The sequence below is a fragment of the Falco rusticolus genome, chromosome 12, assembly GCF_015220075.1.
Source record: "Falco rusticolus isolate bFalRus1 chromosome 12, bFalRus1.pri, whole genome shotgun sequence".
Classification (NCBI taxonomy): Eukaryota; Metazoa; Chordata; class Aves; order Falconiformes; family Falconidae; genus Falco; species Falco rusticolus.
The window spans coordinates 19,956,460-19,982,623 of NC_051198.1; the positions used below are offsets into that span (position 1 = coordinate 19,956,460).

At 40.2% G+C, this 26,164-nt stretch overlaps 1 protein-coding gene across 2 annotated transcripts in view; it reads right to left on the minus strand.

Annotated features, from left to right (window-relative positions):
* MTA3 (metastasis associated 1 family member 3) overlaps positions 1 to 23,614 on the minus strand; it is a 136,667-nt gene extending 113,053 nt beyond the window's left edge. For both annotated transcript variants that reach the window (XM_037405660.1, XM_037405659.1), the window contains exons 1-3: positions 23,490 to 23,614; positions 21,196 to 21,263; positions 19,199 to 19,292 (exon numbers count right to left, since the gene is read on the minus strand). In XM_037405660.1, the coding sequence (XP_037261557.1) occupies positions 19,199 to 19,292; positions 21,196 to 21,263; positions 23,490 to 23,517 (190 nt within the window). In that variant the 5' untranslated portion in view covers positions 23,518 to 23,614. The remainder of the gene's footprint in view (positions 1 to 19,198; positions 19,293 to 21,195; positions 21,264 to 23,489) is intronic.
* Between the last annotated feature and the right edge of the window lie 2,550 nt (positions 23,615 to 26,164).

Sequence of the window (26,164 nt, forward strand, 5' to 3'; positions counted from 1 at the left end):
GAGTTCAACAACACTATAGTTGATGTAACTTGACAGAATATTAAGTATTTCAAATTCTGTATCTTCCATTTAAACTCTTTAAAAATAATTATACTCCTCTCCTACTGTACTACATGTTGTCTTTCACACAGCCGCACGAACAATCCTGACAACATCAGTCGATCTTTTTTCATCTTCCTCCTCCTGTTTTTTCCCCAGCGGTGCCTCCTGCTTGCTGACCAGTTCTGGTTTAGGTTTTCTGCTGTTGACATTGGTACTACTAAAACTTTTACACAAGTCCTGGGGAAAAAGAGTACTTTCCGTGATCAGAAATTTACTAAGCACAATTGCAGTCTAAGCCTGACAAATGGCAGTCTAAGAAAACTGGAAAAGCCTACTGCCTTCCATAAGGGTAAGCTTATTAGAAACTGACAACAAATACAGTTCATTTTCATATTTAAGTAAGATTTTAAGTTACTTCTATTTTAAGCAAGACAGCACTATTTATAAGATAGCATCTGTAACAGCAAAACGCAAATTATGTAGTTCTTTTTGAAGGATATTTTCAGTTGAAAGCTATGTTTTACAGCCAATCTGATCTGAAATTCTCTAGTATTACCTCGTATATAAAAAACCAAGGAAATCTAAAGATTTCAACTAGCTGTAAACTAGGCACATAAAGGAACAAATAAAAGCAGATACTAGAGACCATCACAGAGTTAAACAGCAATGCTCATAGTGGTTGCTAACATGTCATACGATGACAGGCTCTCCAAAATGGCTACCCTGGGATCTTCATGGCTGAAATCTGCCTTCCTAGTGGATTCCTGGGACGTGTGGAACTTGAATCTACACATCCTCTAGCATCCCAGAAAGGACAAAAAATCTTTGTGAATACCGCATGCAAAAATACAGAGAATTTAATAACTTCTGTAAGATTTCACAATTTTCTACCAGCTAAATTACCCATCAGCTACAAAACCAAGCGTGCTTTATAAAATATGTCACAAATTAAACACTGAAAACTCAGCATTAGGTACTTATTTCATGTAACTACCTACAACAGATCACACCATCCAGTCTTCCAACAATAAATATTTTTACAAACAACCTACAGACACTATTTCAAAATGAAGCCTGCCTGCATCCTCATGGCAACCACAGTTCTCTCCAAATTCAACTTTTTTTTTTTTTTTTTTTTTTTTTTTTAACCCATGTCTGTTTCTGTCCTGGTTTCAGCTGGGACAGAGTTAATTTTCTTCTTAGTAGCCGATACAATGCTGTGTTTTGGATTCAGTACTAGAATGATGTTGATAACGCACTGATGTTTTAGTTGTTGCTAATTAGTGCTTACTCTCAGTCAAGGACTTTTCAGTTTCCCATGCTCTGCCAGTGAGCAGGTGCACAGTAAGCTGCGAGAGCGCAGAGCCAGGATGGCTGACCCAAACTAGCCAAAGTGATATTCCATACTGCAGAACATCATGCAGAACTGGGGGGAGTTGGCATGGGGCCACCGGTTGCTGCTCAGGGACTGGCTGGGCACTGGTTAGCAGGTGGTGAGCGAATGTATTGTACATCACTTGGGGTTTTTTTCCCCCTTGGGTTTTATTCCTCTCTCTCTCTCTCATTTTCATTACAATTGTTGTTATTATATTTTACTTTATTTCAACTATTAAATTGTTCTTATCTCAACCCACAAGTTTTACCTTTTTCCAGTTCTCCTCCCCATCCCGTTGAGCACTGAGGGAGGGAATGAGTGGCTGCACGGTACTTAGTTGCCAGCTTCTAATAGTTCTTTCCACAAAAGTGATTAAAAATTACGCTCTGATATAAACTTTAAGCCTATCTCAATGTGGATTCCCATCAGTCACCTTCTTTGTTTCAGCATGTTTTGTGGTAAGCAGAACAAGAAAAACAAAAATGAAAACAAGACTCTCCCCAGTCTCATCGGACACCCCACAGCCTCACCTGACACATGTACAAGTTCAAGTCAGACCACAACTCAGTTCAGAATTATTCTGCCATCTATAACACTAACAATAAATAAAGCTTAAAAAAAATGTGCAAGCACAAAGCATTTTTTAAATTAAGCAAGTAATTAAAGAAAAAATATAAATTAATTGTTAAAAGGTTTATGTTTCAAGCGATTGATCACTTTTTATTACAGTAAGTGACTATTACAAGCTACGTTTGTGTTTCAAAGTTCAAACATTAATATTTCTTCTTAAAATACTAAGACATGCCAGTAGTTGCTTTATTGATTTGAGGATTTATTTTAAAACAAGCATATTGCTTGAGGTATTCTACAGGTCCGAAGTTCTCATCTGGCTATTCATTTCCTCTCTCCTTCCTGAAAGTATTATAACAAAGCAGTTTAGGTATCCAAACACAGGTGTCTGGGACCATTTTAGTTTGACACATGCAAAACATCTGACTGCAGATGTGGCACTAAACACAGGAGAATATATGCCATTTTACAGAGGCTGCAGGGAGCTGAGACTGTATTCCAGAGATGTTCAAGTACCTTAATAGCTCAGAGTAAGAATTTAAATTAAGAAGTAATTTTTTAAACCCTCAAAATTTCAATCATATATTTATTGTACTAATCCTACATAAGCCAAGAAAGTGTTGATCTAAGAGCCTGAAACTGAAATCAAATGTCTCTTACACAGCTCTCTTAAACCACTACAAAACTAAACATGAAATAAAGTAACATTTCCCGAGACATGCATGTTTTACTCATGATGGTCTAACAAGTAGACCAAACCATGGCCAGACACAGAACAGTTCCACTCTTAACACAATATAATTCATCACCAAGATAATTTTACAATTTCCTTCTTCAGCGTTATAATATAAAAACAGGGCTAACAGCATGATTAGCATTTAGTAAAACAAGTAACAGCTTGCCCCAGCAGTAACACAAACCTGTACCAGGGAAGGAAACACTGGAGAGCATAAAGAAGTGAGAAAACTAAATTTGCTTGATGGCAAATAAAAATACAAAACCAATTTCATTGATGGCAATATAAAGAATTCTGCCCCTGAACAAACTTCTGGATAGCTGCTTTCAAATCAGGTCTTTGCACAGATAAGACCCTAACACCTATTAGAAGAAAAGTGGTGATGACCTTCCAGTACTTTTAGAGATCTCTTCACCATTTTGACTCAGATTTGCATCACATGTGAAATCTGATTTGCCATCCAAGGAGAGATTATTCCTGTCAAATGAAGTTAAATGGAAGGTATCTACAGGAAATCATGAAGTAGCACTAAGCAAAGCACTTTTTCAGCACTCATGAAGAGAAATAAAGCAACGGCTCAGAGTGAGCAAGTATTTTAATGGAGCAATATGGTGATATCATACACAGGCCTCATTGTTCCAAGATTAGAGGAAACAAAATTCAATTTTAAATTGTTTAGCTTAAGAGTATTTTGAAAGCCTTAGGTATGACTACAAATATGAATACAATCAGTTTTTGAAAATGCCACAATCCCCTTTAGACCTTGGGCAAAGTTTACGATAACACTGCTTTGTAGTACTTTTTCTGGTTTACAAGAAATATTTAATTATTTACAGGAAAAATCCTGGAGAGCAGAAGCAGGCATCTCCAGTGAGCTTTTAAAGCTTTAGGTCTATTTATTATACATGGGCTTTCTAATCAGCAATTGTAAATACTTTGATCCTGAAAACCATGGTGATCTGGTGATACTTTCACCGGCAGTGCGGCAGATCTACCCTTTCCCTTTTTTCCCCTCTGATGTAAGTAACGTTTAACTGACTCAATCAAGCAATGGATACCAGGAAGAAAATATAATCCTCACTCATTTTACATATGCATCACCACTTTTAAAAACATGGTGAACTCTTTTTGGTTTTTTTCACTCTTCCATTTAATTTGTGGGATTCACTGTTAGAAAATGGTGATGTTCGTATGAGAAGAGGCAGCTATCCCTGCCACCCAAACTTTGTTTATATATATAAACTTTACTTAAATATAAACAAAAACAAAAGTATATAACATAACAACTCAAGCTTTCCACTAGGAAGAACTGTTTGTTTTTACAACTAAGATAAAAATAAACTGCGGGCAAGTCTCTAGAAACACAATACTCCCATTTAATATAAAATGGTTTTTAAATAACTGAAAAAAAAAAAATCCTGAAAGACACTTAAAGGTTTAAATGTGACTCAAACTACTCTATAGTTAACCATCAGCTAGCAAACAAGTTAAATTCCTCTAATATATTACTCTTCCTTAATTAAGTCAAAATAGTTGACTTGGTCAACTATGCGCTCCCCTTGTCTACTGCAACAGAAAGTAAGAGAGATTAGTTTAAACACTGAAGGCTGTCTTCAGGGAGGAGTAAATCTTCAGTTTCAAAGGGAAGAAGAAAGCTCTCCTGCTGCCGCTACCAAACTGCTGACAGCATAACTTTCAGCTAGACGTTGGCTGGATCACAGAAACATGGAAACGCACAGTAAGCCAGGCTGGAAAGGGCCTCGGGAGGTCTCTAGTACAAATCCCTCCTCAAAGTAGGCTCAGCTGCGAGATCAAGCCAGGTTACTCAGCATCTTATTCAGTTGGGTATTGAAAATCTCAAAGGACAGAGACCACAATCTCTCCGGCAACCCAAACATAGCGAAAAAGCTGTTCCTTACATCTAATCTGAATCAATCCTGTTTCAGTTTATTCACCGCAAAGAGTCCAACCCCACCTTCTCTACAACCTCCCCATAAGTACTGGGAGTCCACCTCTTCCCCAAGCTGAACAGGCTCAATCCCCATAGCCACTTCCTAGCAGGGCAAGTGCCCATCACGGTGGCCTCTGCTGTATTTGCTCCAATGTATCAGCACCTTGCCTGTATCAGAGGCCTAGAACTGGATGCAGTACCTAGATATGATGCAACAAGTACTGAATAATCAGGGAGGATAATCACTTGTCTCCATCTACTGGCTACCTGCCTGGTGATACAGTCCAGGATGCTGGTGGCCAACTTTGTTGCCAGGGAGTTGCTGTCTGCCAGCACCCCGAGGGCCTTTTCTGCAGAGCTGCTCCCCCAAGCCCCTCTGTCCTCAGCCTGTATCCCTGCCAGGGGCTCTCCCTTCCCAGGTGCAAAACCTGGCATTTGTCCCAGATGAGTATCTTCAGGTTCTCCACAGACCATTCCTCCTGCTTTCTAGGAATCCCTACCTACCAGCCCTTCCCTCAAGCATATCACCAGGTCACCCACCCCCCGCAGCGTGGTGTCAACTGCAAGCATGACAGTGCACCACACTGCCTGCTCCAGTCACTGATAAAAGACAGGTCCCAGTATAGGTCCCTGTATAGATGGTATGGAACCTTCACCACCACCCTCTGACTCAGAACCATGCAATTAGTTTTTTTATTCACCTAGTTGTCCCTTAATCCCAATCAGTTTCAATCCTTTGGCCTAGTGTGCCTATCAAAAATGCTAGTGTTGGCACCAAAAAAAAAAAAAAAAAGCAAAGCAGCAGGAATAAGAGACAAACTGGGAAGACACCATGGGAAAAACCAATACTGCCCTTTTAACAGCAGCACAGAATGATGCCGAATTGAATCAGCAGTGTAACCAAAAACTGAGGTGCATTAACATCCTACCTCTTAAACTTAATTGCTTCCAATTTTGAAACCGTAGCTTAGCTTAGCTACATCCGGCTTATGCAACCTTAGACGGAGAGATTTAAATCACTACCACAATTTGCAGAGTTACAGTAGTTTCACTAAGTTTGTTAAAATACCTTTACAATTATATCGGATCAGTGTAAATTTCAGTTCAAAGAATGCCACCAAGCCTTACTTTCAAAACAGTTTCTAAACTTTTTTTTCCTTTCCTGTATACCTTTTTGTTCTATACTCAGACCCAAAACTGTATGTAAGTATCACCAATATATTTTAAAACCTACAGATAAAAAGCCAAGAATGCTCTACAGCAGCAAGTTTACCACACACATCAAAGGAAAGACAGCTGTGCATTAAGTCTCTCTTAAACTTAGTTGGTTGTAGCAAAAACATCAAGCGTGCATTTGGCAGTTAGATGCTATAGCAGTCAGAATTACAGATTCTGGAGCAGAGAGAGTAAATCTGTTTATTGCCAAATTGAGTACAAAAGATAAACACTAAGTCTAACCATCTGAACAACTCTACTCAGACTGTGAATGAAAAGCTCTCTTAGGTGGGAAGCTGGCCCATTTGCTCGTCTTTGTGAGGCTTTTTGCCACGTGTTGTGTTATACATAGTTGTGATATTTAACCCCCTAGTGCTGTAGTAGAAAAGTTTAATCAACTTCATGAGCTCAACTATGCATGGTTATACTGTCAAGTTGACTGAGAAAGTGTTTACCAAAGCTGAATTAATTAGCTTTACTTACACTGCGTCTGTTAGTACAATGTTCAGATGGTTGTTAGAATATATGACATCAATTTGGTATTTGCTGTTACTGCCAGAAAGGATTAGAAATCTAAAGCACAATTTTCATGGATTATGAGTCATTTAGATAGTATATTACTTTCTGAAGTGTGAATCTGAGCAATTCTGCAGATAGAAAAAAAAAAAAATGATCAGTTGTGTTTACCAGGAATGAGTGTAATTTTAATTCCTGTTGGATAGCATAGATGTATGTGGCCTTTAATGGGATATCCAGTTTTCTTACACAATTATCCAGGTGACCACAGGATCATTTTGGGTTGGAAAAACCTTTAAGATCAAGTCCAACTGTACATCGAGTTCCTCCCACACTACCTCATCATTTTTCTAAAGGAGGTCATAAAACAAAGAAATCATTACACTGTACAACCCCTAAGAACTAATATGCCACACTTACTCTCCAATAATAAAAGATCTTTCTAAAATCATGCAAAAGTTCTGAGCGCTTTCAAGTAGCATGTTACAATAATAGCAATTCCCAGGACAACAGTCAGTTGTAAGCAACTGGGTAACAACCTCATGTTTATCACAGGCCTGTAGCAAAATTATGTAACAAGAATTATCACAGTTTTAATTACCAGAAAACTCCACCTTCCAAAAATTGATGGATGGGTTTTTTGGATAACTGGTTTTGGAGATTTTTGAGAGCAAGAAGTTTGTGGGTAAAAGACAGGGAAGGATTACCTTCGTAAATAGCATGAATCATGACATGCTACATCAATAAATATATCTAATAACTTAAATGCACCATGAATAAATGCAAGGGTAAGCACAATAGGTTTTTAACCCTATTATTCAGCACTGCCAACCACTTTATGACAACACTACAGAACACAAGGGTTCCGTGGAAGCATGAAAACAATGACGCGCAGGCAATCGTGAAAGAGCTGGCAATTCACAGATCTAGTAGGATTTCCCCTCTCTCCCCCCTACCTGGTTTCAGTCTCATCTATTCAAATGCAAACTCTCCCAAAAAGTAATCATCCCAATTCAGGGCTCAAAATGTGTTTGGGGGTGGGTGGGGGGGGGGGTGGGTGTGTGTATATATACACACACACACCTCTATGAACTGTAGCAACCTGTTGCAGGATGTGTGAAGCAATGGCACAGTGTTTCTTCAAGCATCTCATTAGTAGCAGCAAGGAGCAGATGCAGAATTGTGCCGTGAACACAGCTATTTGCAGTATGGTGAATATTTTCAATGTCCAACTACTGGTACCCAGCTCATCAGCTGAATCAGAAGCCAATTAGTATTTTTTTCCTAAGTGTAGATATGTTTAGTGCTGTGGTGGGAAAGAAAGTGGTAAGTTTTAGTTCTACCCTCAAATGCAGGCTGGCAAATGACCCACAGAGCAGAAGCACACACAGAAAATCTGACACTACCCAGGAAATAATTTTTTAAATCTATCATCTGGCTCAAGAAATACAAAGGCTATCTGCAACAATGCCATGCAACCTCCATGAATAATTACTAGACCTGTGTAGAAGAATGGCTGCAGAAGCATGGCCTCAGAATCTCTGAAGATCTGCACAATCCAACCCTGGTATTAGAATAGGCCTGTAATCAGAATTGTACTGAAGTTGCTGTGCTGAAGTTAACAAGAAAGGTAGCCTTGAGCTATTCTTGAATCCTGAGACCAAGTAATTATGTTGTGCCAACAGGCCGTGGCTGTAACAAGCTACAGCTGCTGGGAAAACAGGTGCAGGGCCAAGAAAGATAGGGACCGGTATGGGAAAATAGGGAGTAACAAACTACAAGGCTGAAGCACAGCAACACAATTAGCTACATGGATAGAATGCTTATTTTAGTCATGATAATTAGGGGTGTGAGAACCGCACGTGTTTAGAGACTACTAACCAATTATATTTCTGCTTTACGAATATGTATGTGTATCGGTTCTATATAAGTAGTGTTAGAAACTAATAAAGTTGAGCAAGATGCATAACTCATATTAAGCGTCTTCTTGACTCCAGCGAACCCTTCTTCCAACAGACCTGATTTTGAGAAATGGGAGACCTGTATCTTCTTTTCATGATCTTTTCACGAGACTGATGCTATTAACTTTCCCCATCACTTGGATTTTCACCATTTCCATGCAGACCTCCTGCTCATAACATTGTGCTAGAACTCCACAGTCTTTCCTTTATAACAAGTGTGCCTCATCTGGTTAGTTAAGAAATTGTATAGTTGCCTCTCCTTAACAAAATGCAGTGCAAACAAATGTCTCATGTAGAGAACTAAGAACACCAAAAATTTCTTGAGTTTTCTGTAAGAACCCGGAGTCCACACTTGAGATCTACACTGGCATTTCTTTTCACTGTGTGGCAATGATAACCACAGAGCTTCATAGATTTAAACTGCTTTTTCTAACATACAATTCACATCCTCAATAGCAGGTAAACAGCTTTTCAGAATTTGTTGGCAGAGAAGAAAAGGCACAGACTGTTCAAGCACTTTCCTACCCCTGCTCAGAATAGCATATGATTCTGCTTACAAAAACCAACTTGCTTATCTTCTACAATATCTCCTTCCAGAAGGGCTGGATTTTATTTTGATTTTTTTGTAGGAAGGAAAGAAGTAGGAACAAAAGACAGAAAAGGATTTGTATATCCTGTTCTTGAGTCAACTTAACCAAGACACATTAAAGCTCTATGTGCAGGTTTTAAAATGAGAAGAATGTTATCCAAGATAATGTCTGCTCAATGCCAGCACTGTAAGAAAGCTTTTCTGTTTATAGATCTGATGAGACAAGCAGGAAGAGGAGTTCATTCACTGACATGGTCTGCGTAAGACTTAAAAGATCTTTTTTTGTTTTCCATCTTCAGCTAGGCTAGATTTATCTGTCGGGGGTATGTTATTTCCTAAATGCATACACAGAGATCTTAGGATTCTAATTAACAGGAACTATATACACAAACCAAGAAAAGTATAAAGAAATAGAAATATAAGTATCACTTTAAATTATTAAAACTTTTTAATGTATTAATTCTAATGCTGGGGGTGGGGAACGAACCCAAAACAGCATAAGAATAAACACCACATTGTATTAACTAGTCAAATGTTTAATATACATGCCGTTTTCACCTTTTTTAAAAAAATAAATGGAAATAAAGGTCAAGTAGCCAATGAAGTTTTTCTTCTACTCTCAGTAATCTGTTTTGTAGAGACCACATTCAAAGACCATGTTTGTTATAGTAGCAAGTAAAATACCAAAAACCATCATGTATTCACTTCATACATGTTGAATGTTCAGTATTCCAATCCTGGTTTTTTTCCCTCTTATTAAGCAAAAAGAGGGGGAAAAAAAGGAAAAGCACTATGAAAGTGTATGAAGCTAGATACCCTTTGAAGGCAAACATAAATATAAAAGCTGTCCATATAATAAAGCCCTTTTTCTTGTATACTTGGCAACTGAGTCCTTGGCCCCTTGAGGCCCTACTGAGAATAATAGCATCACGATTTCACTCCTGACAGCAGCATCAGTCAAAGGATCTGGCCTAAAGGGACTGTCACAAGGCAAAGGGCCACAGTACCCTGTAGAACTAGGTTACAGGTCACTGACCCTGCCAACACCAACAATTTCTGCACTGGTTTAAGCCAAAACAAGACTGCAATTTTAATACAGGAAACTGAAACACGACTCTTCAGTGTTGTGTATCACTGTCACATTTCTCCACACAAAGAACAGACAAATGAAAATTTAAGTCTATCATTTAACATATCAAAAATGGGAAGACTGCTAATTTAGTTGAGCTGGTTTTTGATAGATGCTTAACCTGTTGTACAAGTAGAAAACACACATGTACTTACACAACTTCTGGGTGTATGCATACATAGTGCTCTATACATAGCCCAGCAACTATGCAATCTGCACAGAGAAGACATCTTATATACTGTGAGAGATCTGCAAACAAGTTTTGGATTCAGACAGTGGGTGACAGTCAAAATGAACTACTTGGCTCCCCAACATCTTTTAGAAATTTGATAACGTAGAGCAGACTTTTCATGAAAAAAATTGCACTTTTTACCACTCACAAGCTTGTGCTTATGCGAGTGATGTATTATTCTACATTAGTACAAACCACCTCTCTGCAAGGATGCTTGCAAGAGCATTTGTGGAGTACATCAAAAACAGAGTCAATGCAGGTTCACACTACAAATCCTCCCTTGCTCAGATAGGGTTACAAATAGTAGCTGAGGTGAAAAACAAAATATCAATCAAATGGGCAAATCACATCGCCAAATAGTAGAGCCATTCCAGCCACCCACTCTGATACTCCATGTGGTCTCGGGGCACATCAAAGTCAACATACCCAGTAACTTTTGAGCCCATACCCTGTTATTTGCACAGGCTACATTTAACAGAAAGAGTGTTTACAGACAAACCACAGAAGTACTTTACAGATTAATCTTATCTGCTACTTCTACCTTTTCCATAATACCTCACACCACATATATACTCAGCATTGCATGAAACAGCCTGGGTGGGAAACACGGCATTCATTCTAACACAGTGCTTTGCCCAAGCTAATAAGCAACACCTCTATCATCATGCGTGAAGTTACAGGCATGCATGACTATTACCAACCACAACTACTGCAGACTTCATTCCACAGCATGACATACAGATTCAAGAAGTACTGGTTGTAAGCCTTTAAATCAGGCTTGATCCCCTATTCATACAGACAACTGCCGCTGCATGATGGGTAAAGTCTTTCTATATTAAATGTGAGTTTACATCATTAAATTTGTAAATGATATAAACTACCGATTCAATTAGACTATCAGAATACTCTTTGAAGATGTAAAACGCATCTCTAACTGGAGCTTTACAGACAGAGATAACCTAGAAATGTTTTTGTAGTCTAAAATTTATGCTTCAGGTGCTCTGGTACACTGTGGGTGCACTGGGGAGAGAGTGGAAAGAGTGACTTAAAATTATGAGCCAAGAAAAAAAAAAAAAAAAAAAAAAAAGAACTATCTGAGATTATGGAAATCTAGGAAGCATAAAACACTCTATTTATCTTTGTGAGACAAAAAATTATGAGCAGTAATATAAATTTAAATGTTACTAGTATTTTGGAGGTCATCAAGAACACAGTGTAGAATCACTGACCTGCACAATAAACACTAAGGAGGCAAGAAAGTCAGCAGCTGAGAGATGACAATTACATGTTTCCCACAAATCAAAAGAAACCCAGAACAAGAACTATGGTAATACTGACGCAGACACTTAAACTTGACCATGACAAAATGAATCCTACGAAACACAGGGAAACAGAGAACACACAATACTTTGACAGTTTACTGTGAATGCTGTCTCCTTCCAAAAGCTCAAATGTGAAGAATTTATTTTGTAAGTAGAGCTCAAAAATTTGCCAGCTTTTGTACCCCACTGCATCCCTCCCTAATGAGGAAACACACCAAATAAATAATTCCAGTAATTAAGTAACAAACAAACAAACAAAAAGCTGAATTTCAGATACCTATTGAACAGTTTTAAACATAAACACGAAATAGTATTTTGCAGCTTTCCACTCTCCACAACAAACTCAAGGAGCTAATCCAATTTTTCCTTTAGTTTTCACATTCACAGAGATTGGCAGCAGTTTGTTCAAGCCTTTTAAATTATATGTTCAGAAAATAAGATGTTCTAATTTAAAAAACAAATAAATTAGGTATGTCTGCCTGAAAGTATAAATCTATTTTTAAAAAGGTCAAAAGATGAAACCAGCAGCTGCTAGCTACTTTGCTAGTTCGTGCAAAAATTCAGACGCAGGTATATAAGCTAACTGCATGGAGTTGTCAGTATTTTTACATGTGCAAAATCCTACATACCCAAATGCAGACCACATACAGCTGAAAAAAAAATGCATTTAAGCAAGTTCTCCATCAAAGCTAAGAACTAGAATTATGAACTTAGAAATCCATTCACTCTATTAAGAGAAAATTATTAACATTCAGAACTAAGATGGCATTCTGCAAGGAAGAGTGTGAACAGCCCGAACAGTTAATAATTCCACAAGACACTTAGACGTGACAGTAAACTTGTTAATGAGACAATACACACTACAGTTAAATACTAATTTTAAAATGTCATTCACAAAAAGAAGACTCTGATATTGTCAGAAGCAAAAAGATCCTCATTACTGATTCTTTATTGCTTTTACTGTGGAAGGAAAAAAAACCTTCACAAGTATGCAGTTCTTGTGGAAAAATCAAATGAACAATACACATAATTTATGGGACTACCCAAAACGCCCTTGAAAAGGATAATTGGGCACCTTGAGACAAGTTTCTCCTTGGCGACAAGGATGTAATTTTGGACAAGGCTTGCTCTATTTCAGCAAGTTCTGAATTTTTTCCCCCTCTCCAAATAAATTACAACTGAAGGCATTCTCCTGTGTAAATGAAGGAAAACTTCATGTTCCCTTGTCCCAGGAGATCAAAAAGGTCATGTTTTTATCACAAAAAAAAGACAACCAAACATATTCCTCAAGCTCATTTTCAATGAAAGTGATAGCTACAGTAAATATAAAAATACCTTACTCTGCCACTGATTAAAGAATGTAATCTGTATCATCCTTAAATAGTCCTCTTAGGGTGTGTCTCACCCACATCACAGATTTCAGGATCCCTAGAAGCAACATAACATACTTGAATTTGCTAATGCTTAGTTTACATGTCTCTATTAGTTGACTGTAAATAAGTATAACATGTAAAATTCCAGTCTCGAGCAAAAGAGCCATTGGAACTCTCATTCTCCTAAACTTTCCTGTCTTACTGTATTTGGTTTTGTCTCTGTTCATCACCCCATCTTCAAAGCAAACCCAAGCGTCTTCTGATGGCTTGCTCACAGATACACATGTGAGGTCAAAAATAATTTCCTCCCAATTCTTGGGTATCCACCAGGGCAGGGGGGGCATGGATGATCACAGATGACAGAGCCAGGAACACTAAGCCGCAAACAAACACTGGTTTATATTTACAGAAACCTTCGGATTAAGAAGGTACTATCTCACTGAACCAGTTACACAGGTCTGCTCACCCACTCCTTGGGCAGGCGTATCTAGCAGCCAAGCCTTCTTTTCCTCCCTTGTAAATGCTCCAAGAGGTTCTATCTTTGATTCCCAACTCTTCCTTTCCACTCCTTGGCTCCTTTCCCTCCTATCTAACATACAGCAAAACGGCATCCTTCATCACAGGGTAATATCAACAGACCTGTTTTCTTAGCAGCAAGCAGGAAAGAGGCCTTCTCTTCACCAACTGCAATTAAAAAACAAACTGCAACCTAACAAAAAAACTTCCAAAAACCACTAAGTTCCACGGAAGACCCACTTGCATATTACTGTAAGAGATGCAAATCAACTGAACTCTCGAGCTCTGAAGACTTTTTCTTGTTTGCAACCATGTGACCATAAGACCCAAAAGGTTTTGTTTCTGTTTTATTTGTATTGAGACCAATGCAATACAACTATCTTTTCATTCAAAGGACCAGCTGCTAAGCAGGCAGCTCTTTAAACTTCGATTCCCTTGAAAGAGTAACTAAGAGCTCTCTATGCCTCTGAGCATCCTTTCCTCTAGCACGGATGTCAATCTCTACTAACACTACCAGTAAAGCAAATAAACTGTCTTAATTCATTCCCTGCTTGTAGGATACAACAATATAACCTTTCACCATGTGTTGGTTGTTTTTTTTTTTAAAAAAAAAAAAAAAAGTAGCATGCATTATTTCAACATTCAAAATGATGAAGGTAAAGAAAATGCACTGTATGCCATATGCAATGGAATAATTAATATTTGCCTCACATTTGATCAAAAGTGCTTCTAACTAAACATAGGCTGTAGAGACAACAGGTATTCAAGGGAATTAATGGAATCAAAAAAAGCCAGTTTAAGGTTTCAAATAAAATCTCCAGTCAAAAGATATCTTAGCATAAAAAGTATGACATCAATGAAGTAACAGGAAGTCTTTCATCTTTAATTTTTCAGCCAAGGGATTGTGATTAAAGAAACATTGCATCCTTTTTGAGTAACAGCATTTTAGTTTGATGTACAAGAACTACTAGGATGTAAAAGCACCGTAACAAAAAAAAAAAAAAAAACAACAAACAAAAAACCATAGTGAAAAAACTGGTGTATCAAATGACTGGACAAAAATAACACAGTAATACCAATTTATCTATGTTTTTAATTATACCAAGCCAAATTATGTGACTAAGAACATTGAACACAAGGCATTTTAGGTATTTTACTCCAAGTTCTTCACCAAGCCCCCAGTGTCTCCACACACACATAATTTTTTCTTACAGACTGAGTATCTGAATTACTCTATTCCTGTTTTAGTTCTATATACACTTGAGAAAAATACCAAAAAATGAAACTAAGTTGTATTTCTTCAACTGTTGTGATTTTCCTGGAATTGAGTATTAAAAATACCACTAAGCAACAGCAAACGTATTAAAAAAACTGATGACATTTGAAAGGAATTCACATTTAATTTTTGTATATCTTGGGGAATATTAATGAGTAATCTGAATTACTATTAAATATATTTAAAAGTATTTCTCAAGTTAAGCTCATTTTCTTGCCATCTTCTACACTACCTGCTAGCCTGCTGCTCTACTGAAATAAAATGCTTCCCAAAAATCAGATGGAATATTAACAACTTTGTTCCACTGGATAGATGCTAACATAGACTGACAATATGCAAAATAATTATGGTTTGGTTTTTTGTTTGGGTTTTTTTTCCACAAATACAAAGCATCTTTACATAAAAGAGAGCTCAACAGCAGCAAAAACTGCTGTGTAAGATCAAACTATTTCCAGACTGCAGAAACATTCTTGATAATATACAAAATAAACACTTAGGTTTTGTTTATAAGGTGTTTTGAGATCTTTTAATGGGAGCTATAAAAATGTATTGGTGTATTAAATATTTTTCACCAACCTTATCAGAACTTACTACTAGCAGCACTACTTTATAGATTAAAGAAACTGAAGTACAGAGAGAATACTTTATTTGGTTTTGATCACAATACATCAGTGTCATACCAAAGTCAGAAGTGAGTACAGACTCAGCTGTTCAAGAGGAATCACCAGATCACTAGCAGGACTCTTCCTTTCTTCATAAAAATCTATTGTGTGCAAAATTTTTGTCACAGAAACACCATTTTGCAAAACAATGTGACATGACACATGACTGTTCAAGAGCCAAAGGCTAAGAAAAGCCCTAAAAAAAGTGCAACTATGAGAAGCCAGTAAGTAATCTCTACAAAAAGCAACTGAGACTGAAAAATGGAGATTTTTGACTACAGCTTCTGTAATCTAGAAAAATCCCAGTTTTACCTTTGATTTCTCAGTCACTGAAACCAGTATGCCACAGGTGTTTTGTTTTTTTAACTGACTCCTGTCTCATTTACAAGAGCATCAATTTTGTTACTGAGAAAAAAAATATGTAGTACATGGGCTTTACCATAGGCCAAAAAAAATAATCTAAGCATTTAATCAGGAGCTCAGCACACCTAAGTCAAAGCAAGCTCTGTCAATAAATCAGAGGACAAAGGCCCCTCTAAACAGGATTTTATTTGCTTTATACCCTCCCCAGGTGATTGACAAGGCAAAAGCTATTACAGTACCTATAAAAGAATGACCTCAGGCACATGACCATATAAAGAATTTTAAATTAATAGAACACAAAAAAATGGTATCATGCACTCAAGCCACCCTACTCAGCTTGAAGAAAGTAATAGTGCATAAATCTATTACAAAAGAAGGAACTAAAGAAGTTGAGCCCTTCACTGTAACCTAAACCCGGTGCTGGTACAGAGCTAGTATAGTCCCCCCTGCCCCAGCTATTAAAACCTTGCCCTAAGATATTTATATCAACTCCACTTTAGATAAAGGATCATCTAAATTTTGTAGATTCAGCTAGAGTTGGCAACTTTTGATTCAATCACACCATTTGGTTAGAAAACATCTCTATGCTACCCCTTTATGTTTGCTTCACCCATTTTAATGAGCTGAGTGTTTTTTCCCCCGTCTCTCAAGTTCATTTGCTTACGTACTTCAGTCATCTGTTGCTACAGCTCTTGTATTGCTGCCTGCTGTCTTCTATTCATCTATTTTCCTTCTTTTCCCCATAAAATAAGGCTTATTCTGTTGCATGAAAAAAGGAGTGACCCCCTCGCAGTGACCCCACGGTAACAGCTACAACCTCAGAGCTGGTGGGTGTTAATGCTCTGACAGAACTCCCCTACTTTGTTCAGGAAGCTGCATGGGATCAAGAAGCTGATCTTGGTCAGTATTTTGTTTTGGCTTTCCAGTTGGCCTTATCATAAACTCTATTTCATAGGAACAGAAATCAAAGGAGGAAAAAGGTAATGTCATCAAGGGCCCATAAAACATACCAAACCCCTGGCTTTCAGTGGCTACAGTCAGCTTACAGAACTACTCCCAGATCTAAACTGACATCGTACATGTTGCTGGCAGACAAATACAAATGCTCATTAACTTCCACCATTAACACCAAAAAAAAATATGGAGGAAATGCAATTTCCTCACATTAGTGTCAGATGCTTTGAAATCAAGGGAACTCCTCTGTACCCGAGCATTTTAGAATGGCCTAAGGAAAACCTGATTCCTCTCTCCTCAATTTCTTTATATCCTGAAAGTTTTCTGGAGACAAATTAACAAACAAAAAAGAACCCATAAAAAACTACAGTGACTCTTTATAAGCGATAGTGTCAATGATCTACTTCATCCCATTTCTCCAAAACATTCTTTAAAATTGTTTTGAAACTTTTTCAAGTTACTGAAAATTTTTTCTTAAAAGTTCCGAAATATTTTCTTACCAAACAATTTTCTTCTCTTATTAAATGCAACCGCACCTACATCACAAAACGTAACCTTTAGAAATTGAAGTGTCACCTAAAAAAACCCCTAATCCCCACCTGCTAAAATCTTCAAAGTTTCATTACTTAGGACAGTTTTCTCCATCATAAAGAAAAAAAAAGTTGCTAGCAATATAAAATGTCTTTAGAAAAGATCAAGCAGATTAAAAGGCTTCTCTAGATACACGAACTGGAGACATCAGCGACTGAAATAGAATTTCCACTCCATAAGAAACTCGTATCTTTTAGCATTTATTTTATAACAAACCAGGTAGAAGTGTTGAAGCATCAACATATTAGTATAAAACATTCCCAAACATTCAGTTCATAAATATACAAATATTTTTTTTGCATCATATTTTTAAACAGAACACTGTGGTATTCCAGAACCAAAACATTTAAATTTATTTGACACTTAACTACATCTGCTGCATGAGCTGTACGAAGATCCAGACGAGCAATTGTTCACTATGTGCTGAACCCTGTAACTGTAACACATATCTCAGAAGATAACTTAGCTATACAGATTCCACAGACTGGACAGAAAGAAAACATTATGTACAGAGAAAACATCCACAGAGAAACCTAACCCATAAGAATGCTGGGTTAGAAGACTTACGACCCGAGAGACACAGGCATTCTAAAGATGCTTGTTGAATCAGCTAGAAATTAAATTTTTATTTTCTCACTAGAAAACAGCAAGAGAATCTCAACAGAGAAAACATGATGGAACATTCCATGGTACTTCTACCGACACCAACAAACCCCTACTATGCTATAGTGGAAGAGCAACAGACCGTCAACAAGTCCTTTATATCAAAGTGCTGACAAAATGGCAATCTAAAGCTCACAAAGGAAATAGAAAAATCTTCCTCATTTTTCCATGATGCCCACAGAACTAACACATCCTTTTCTAAAAAATAAGGCAACCAAGAAAATTTCCAAGATTCATGTTTTAAAAATCAAATGAAAAAAATATAATATTTCCAGTACAACTGTTATCCTTTTCATCCTGCCCTGCCCCCTCCATTAGAAAAGAAAAACAAACAAAAGATGTGCCGGAAAGCTTAGTGAAGCTCACTAGAAGTTCTAAGTTTCTATATATTTTGTATGGAAGAACTCAAATACCATAATAGTATTATTTATAATCAAAATATTATTTAACAGTATATGGCAAGAAAATTACCAGATGTTGACACATTTAATACTTCAGTTACTTACAAACATGAGTGCAATATTTTGCAAATAAGTATTTTCTCAAACATCTCAGTTTTTTAAGTCCCTTTTTGTCTTCAGAATTATAATCATAAAGTTACCGAAAGATACTGTATTTCAGTTGCAGACCAAATGGCAGCTACCAAAAAAAAAGCTAAGTTCATGATGAAAATGAGAGGTTTTTCCCCAATTACCCCTTGCAAATTTTCTGAAAAACCAATGAGATGATGCTGGCTACTACTGTACTGAATGCACAAAACAGCTATTTTACTATCTCCAGTGATTCTCAGTCTTCAATGATACATTTCATTCTTTACAGTAAGCAATACGCACTTATGTCTAACTCAAAAAAGTCAAATGAAATCCTCACGAATGCTCTTAAGCTTAAATCGACTCAGAAGCAAGATCTGACATAAGAAACATAGCTGCATCTTCCAGATAAAAAAACATTTTTTTGGTTGGGCTTTTTTTCCAAATGGAGACTTACAATCACTTTAATACAGTAATCAACTACTACAAGCAGGGCCAGCATCAGCACCTAACCTGGTACTAATTAATGTCTGATATATAGTCCACATGCCAAAGAAATGCAATTTTAAGCAGCTGCAGAAACTGAATAGGCTATGATAGAAAGAAAAAAATGCCCTATACAATCTACTTACTAGCATGCTTATCTGCAAGCATTATAAGGCTGTTGGAAATATCTCTTCGCCTATAAAAACACACCACTTTTGCTTCCACGTTCCCATTGGCAGTCTACAAAAGAAAGATAAATCAAGTCAGAATGTATCCTTCCTCAACTGAGTAACACAAATTCAATGCCCCTCCCTCATTATTACTAGTTCTCACATGATCAGTCAGGCTGCAATGAACAGAATTACCCAAGTAAGTAAATGCTTCCTGACACTGGTCAATATCAATTTCAGATCAGACAACAATATTGATTATAATTATTTAGTCCTAAGAATTTATACATTATTCACTTGTTTAGAGACGTAAAGTCAGTATCATGTTAATATAAGAATCCTTAAGACATATCAGAAGCTTGTGAACATTTCTTTGCCATGCAGATTTAGACAGAAAAGTATATTACAAAGTACTCTAGCATTTTTTTTAATCATATTTAATATAACATGGTTTAATTGAGAATTCACTGCAGCTCATAAGACGAAAGAGCTATTTAGTTCACAGTTGTTTTCACAACTCATTATAGGGATCATGCTCTTTAGCTTGATAATGCAAAGAATCTACTAATATTTGAGGAACTGTATAAGAAGTACAAAATTTGTTAGTTACCTGGAGTCACTTATTTAAAACTCAAGATGTGGCACTGAAAAGTATCATGTTTTAATTAAGTTTCTTACCATAAAACCCCAAAACATCTTATCTCTGCTAAAATGATAACAAAAGCATTTCATTACGTATTTGTGTAACATCTCCATGTTTGCTCAATGCCTTTAACGCATGAAAGCACATAAATCACAATTAAGGTATCTGGACTGTATCCTTGAAACTCTCTTTAAAAAAAAAAAAAAAAAAAATCAATACACGACTCTGCCATCCACAAGCAAGATTAAATTACAGCAATGCAGTTTAAAGATAATAAACATTACATTCAGAACATGATTGGAATCATTTCAATTACTGTAAATAAAAAAATACTGTTCTCCAATAAAAGTCCAAAATGATTTGCCATGCACAAGTTCAGTGGATGTTGTGTTGGACAGCACTAACAGGTAATGTGGTTGATGTCTGCTACGGAGTAATACTATGTCCCATTAAAAAGAAGAAAACCATTTGCAAGTCACCGTTTTTTTGATTTACTTTCTAACCGCAGGGAAAAAAAAAACCCTTTATCATTATTTACATCACGATTGGCATTTTGATCATTAACTTTTGGCATAATGTATTGGTAAGTTTTAATACTGTTTGATAGAATAGTAAAAATATGCCATGCTAAAAAAATACATCAATAAAAATCCCACACCATTCTTAGTAGTACAAGAGTGAATGAAAATAATCATGCTCTCCCCAAAATGACACTGTGAAAAGCCTCCATTCTTTCTAAAAATACACTCAGGATAAAGAGAGCGAATACAGTCTCTATTCCTATTCAAAAGCCCATCCTTCATTCACAGCTGCCAATAAGAAGAGCAATAAACAGCCACAGAAGTCACATATTCTGTTATCTGATCACTGCAAAGTCTCACTGATGCCTACTAGCTCTTTACACTTACACCCAAAAGCAGACACATTACATGATCACCATCATTCCAGATGGATTCACAGTGCCATCACCACAGAAAGAATTAAATTGATTCATTTCCTCAGGCATTTGTGGGGTTTGATTTGAAATTTTTATAGCAGAGTACCCCTGTTCACCAGGAGTGATCAACTGGGTGTTTCCTTAGATATCAGGGCAAAATTACAGGATGTCACATAGTAAGGTTTCAGTAACTGAAATATACACAACATAGACAGCAAATTTCAAGAAAGTGAAAACAAAAACAAACCCAAAGAAAAAACAAACAAAAGAAACCCAAACAGAAAAGGCTACCACAATGGAACCCTTATGGGATGGAAATCATTCACTGTTTTTTTTGAAAAGTGCACTGATTGTTGTCAAACGTTAAGCAAGAATCTTAAGACACCTGCATACCTTGTTAAGTTCTTCAATTCTCCGAATGAGATATGGATTGCTGGAAGAGTTTTCAAAATAAACATAATCTGCAATGAAAAAAGGGAAGATATCAAAATACCAAAAAATAATATGTAAAAGCTTATCATTAGCGGAATTTTTTTTTTCTAAACCTAGCAGCTTTAAAAAGCTGAGATTTATTAGGAAATGTTCAGACAGCAAAGTATTTCTGCACTGAGATTTAACATAGTTTATTCCTAAATTGTGGTCATAACTGCACTACAGGTGCTTTAGCAATCATGCTGAAATAAAGTTATATGCCTCGTGTTGGAGCTTACAGCGTAATTCAGTAATCTGCACGCACCATTAATCTTGATATAAAGGCGGCAGCTTCTCACAATTGATTAGGGAAGATTTAAGAAGCCAGTGCTTTAGTGAGTTTCAATATTATGGGAGATAAGTATTTTGTAAGATAGGCTACCTGACATTTATTATCAGCTGCTGTAGTAATATGGTTATCCAAACAAGTCACGCACATTTTACAATACTTCCTTTTCTTGCCTTCTCTGTTCAACAACATGCAAACTATATTAAGCAGTAATAGTCATGAGGTTAGTGAGGCTCTCCCAGGACAAAATCTCTTATAGCGTAATTCACTTAAGAAGTATTTTCATGGAGTATGTGGAAGTTTACTCATATCCTCAAAGCTGCTCCCATGTAACATACACAGAATTGACATGCAGCACATTTCCTTCAACAGATTTCTCAACACTTGTTTTCGTCAAATGAAAAACTCTCATCAAATACTAACCACACTTTATATTTAATATTTGATCTCTGCACCGTGCATCTTGCAAATTTTATTTTAAAAAATTGGGGGGGGGGACACGATAACGGTGTATCAAACTCTTCTACAACACTTTGACACGACAGTAGAGTGGAACAGAACCTCGGGTAGCCCATTGAGCTCTAAAGAAAGAATGTGATCTCAGGATGTTGTTCACAATCACCTATTAAGATTACAACGAAAAAAACTGAGCACTGATGACCCGAGAAGCAAACTCTACCCAGATCTCAACAGCGCTGCTCAGAGGATTACTCTCATGAGTAAGGGCTGATGGGATTACAATCTAAATGCCCTAATGAAGGAGTACGCAGATGGAGGACTTGTGGATGTGTATCTCAAAACAGAGGCAGAAAGAGCCAAGCCAGCTACTGTCGTCTCTCATGTACTCGCGTCTTCCCTCTCACCTCAGGCTGCTGGGGTGAGAGCAGAAGGAGACAAGCCATTTTAGAGCACCAGGCACCGAGGAACCAGGCGGAGCGGTGCACCTGAGGCAGGGCGCCAGGCAGCCAGCCATGCCCGCTCAAGGCAGGGCAGCCCAAGTCCTCAGCGTCTCTTTCACCGGGTGGGAAGAGAGGCGTCCGCCGTGTTCGTTACCGCCGAAGTGCCCCCCCTTCGCCCAGCGCCAGGCAGTCGCGTATCTGCGCGCTGCTCAGGGGTCACGTCGTCGGTAAGCAGGAAAGCTGGCAGAAATCCCCCAGTTACACTGCGGGATTTATTATTTATCCCCGGCAGATGAAGGCAGGCGCGAAGGAACTCGGCCGTTAAGGGGAGGGAGGACGCGGGGGCAGGGGCACGGCACGGCGGGAAGCGCTGCCGGGCGCCCCCCGGGCCGGGCGCCGGCTGCCCACGCCACGCCGCCCAGGCCCGCCAGGCCGCAGCGGGGCAGGGTCGAGGCAGGTCCCCGGGCCGGGGGCGCGCGGCCCCCGCAGGCCGCCCCCCGCTCGCCCCGCAGGCGGGCCAGCCTGCCTCCGTACGCCGGCTCGGCCGGTGGCCGGGCAGAGGCCCGCCGGGCGGCCCTGCGCCGCTCCCGGGGAAGGCGGCGAGGCGCGGAGGGCAGCCGTGCCCGGCCCGCGCGGCGGCGAAGGGGCAGGAAGCCGGCGGCGCCGCTCCCCCCTTCTCCGCGGAGGGCGGCGCTGCCCTTCTCCTCCTCGGCGGCGGGGGCCGGCCTCCCACCCGGCGCACAGGGCTGGCGGAGGAGGAACCTGCGTCCTCCCCCTCCGCCCGCGGCAGGCCCGGCGGCCCCTCTGCCGGGACCGGCTGCCGCCTCCCGCCGCCCGCCCGGGCCTGGCCGCCCCGCTCGGGGCCGTCGCACCGGCCGCGGCGGGCGAAGGGGCCGGCGCCCCTGTCGTCGCCCCGGCGCGGCGCGCACAGCCCGCGGCTCGGGGGGGGACCCCCGGCCAGGCGCCGTCCCCGCCGCCGGGCGCAGGACCCCCCGGCGCCGGGCGGGCGCTGCCGCGTCCCGACATACCTCCCACTCGGTACATGTTGGCCGCCATGTCTGCGCTCTGCGCCGCCCTCGTCCTCCTCCTCCCGCCGCCTCTGCCGGGCCGGGCGAGCAGGGAGCGGCTCCCGCGGCCCCCCCGCCGCGCACTCCCCCCCACCCTGCGCCACCCCTCCCCGCCCGGGCACAGGACGCGACGCCGCGCCTGGCGGTGCCGCCGCCTCGGCCGTTTCCCGAGCCGCCCGGCGAGGAAGGGGTTAAACAACCGCCCCCCACCGCTCCCCTCCCTCCCCGCCGCGCACCGGCCCCGAGGCGGGTCCGAGGCAGGGGCCAGCGGCGCGGGGCGGCGGCCTGGCCGCAAGTGGGACGGCCCGAGCGGGGCGCGGGGGGGCGGGGGCGCGGCTGCCGGCGGCGCGGAGCGGGGTGCCTTACCGGGCCGGGGGGGCTGCCGCCGCTTTGTGCCGCACCTCGGGAGCGCCGCCGCGCCCGGGGGAAGCGGGTGGCTGTGCCCTTCCTCTCCAGCCCCCTCTGGTCTTTTTGTGGTGGTCGCCGCTGCCCCGGCGCCGCTTTGTCCTCTGCCGCCCAGGGAACTCTCCCCTGAGGAAGCTCTGAGGAATAACCCAGGGAAAGTTTGTAGCGCAGCACCTGTTGGCGCTCGGTCCGGCGGCCCCTTTGTCCGCCCTGGGCGCGGGCCGGGGCCGGGGAGCGGGCGGCAGCCGGGGCCAGGCGCGCCGAGCCGGGCGGCCCTGCCCGCTGCGGGCGGCAGAAAGCGGCTACGAGGGGGCAAAGATAAAGGCAGCAGCTCGCCTCGTCGTCAGGAAGCGTTGAAGGAGATGCTTACATATCATCCGATGAGAGGGGTGCTTCAAAACCCGTCGATATTGATGTAACACGAAGCCATTTCCCCGAGTTTATATACAAAGTTCACGCCACCACTGCCGAGGCGTGCGCTTTACAAACACATTGATCCAGCTGTGGAGTGCTTCCTTGCGAGAGGAATGCTTTCTGTCATTTTCTTGCAAGGAAGGTGATGATTTATTATTTGTTTCGTGTCCTGGATGTTTGTGCGTGCAGCTGGAGCATTACCACACTAACACCTCACTTCATCCTGAGCTGCTGGGAAACTTGCGGATTAGGAGGAGGATGAGCTTCCCTGGAGTTTCTAATGATTGCATGCTCTCTTCCCTTTCCACCCTTAAGTGAACCTGTAACTACTATTAGGTTAAGATTTCTTCTGCTTGCAGGGCACTTTTAAATTCCTGAGTGACTACTTTGGTCAGAGGCAACTTGAGTACCAAATTCCTTAAATACATGAAGCAGGTGTACGATACAGTGATTTAGTCGTCTCTAATACACAGCAACACGTTCATGCATTGAAAGGAAAAACTGGAAATCTTCCTCTGTTTTGCCTCCTGACAAGAACATCTGTGGCAGCTGAAAAGAAAGTCTGCAGACCTCCTTGGGAAGTCACAACTCTGTCCGGCTGGTTATTTCTAGAGGCACAATAACGCTACCTCAGCAGAGAACGAAATACAAATAGCTAGAAGTTAAACGGGGGGTTATTTTTACTCTTGTGGTTTACTGCTTGGTAAATGAAACAGGTTAAACTTTCAAGACAAGGGAACAGTTAATTCAAATATTTGGCTTGTTGCAGACATTATCAATTAAACAAAATGCCTTCGAGCTCTTTCCCTCAGCTTAAGTTTGCACTTCGACATTAGAGGAATTTTCCACATTTTGAAGCTTACAATGTACCCTCATCCAGAAAGGAGTAGATTTTGATAGAAACAGACTCTCGCTTCCACCATCTGAAGGCATGCCCTATGGAAAATGAAAGCTGCTCCTGAAGACACAGAATTCACCTCTCAAATTCATGAGAGAGCAGCCCAGGAAAACCCGTGGTCCCAGACTGCCCTTTCAGGTTGACAGCCTGAAAACAGCAAGAAAAAACCCCTTTATTTACAGCTGCCTGAGGCACACGTCACAGACCAGATAAATAATGACTTTTATACACCTTGGTACCAAATCACTGGGCCTTATTATTCACACTAACACAGTTTGCATAGCCACAGATAACATCACGTGATACCGTATGGTGTCATGCTGCTGTATTTGTGCAGTTTCAAGTCACTGCTGCAAGCTGAGGGAGGTAGTAGGTACAGCTAGCTGTGGTTGCGTACCAAGTTGGAGGACTGGCAGTACATTTTACTTTGGTGTAATGTATACAAAAGCCTGGATACAGTTTATTTTCTGTGCTATCTCAGTGCATGGAATGTAAAAAATTGAAGTTATGTAAACATCTTCATTTTTCAAGGTTAAATATAATGGAAAACTCTTGTTTCAGCCACAACATTGTTGAGAAAAAATTCAGATACAAGCTTCGTCTTAACCTGGTAAATGAACTATATTCAGCTACAGACTCAGATTACTTGTGTTGTTCAAAAGAAACCACATTTCTGTAGCTACTTAAATTGAAGTTGCAATATAGATTATTTCTGTTAGAGATACAGATTACCCAGGAACTTAATTTCACAGCTTTTGTTGTTGTACCATCCAGAGCAGCCCATCATTCTTCCTCATATTCCTCCAAAAAGTAGCCAAGAAGAGGAGTGTAAAGGATACTATTAAAAGGTAGACCAGTTCCCCAGTCCAGGCTCACTAATGGCCCCCTGTGGTGAGCTAGCTTAGCAGTACTGAAGGAG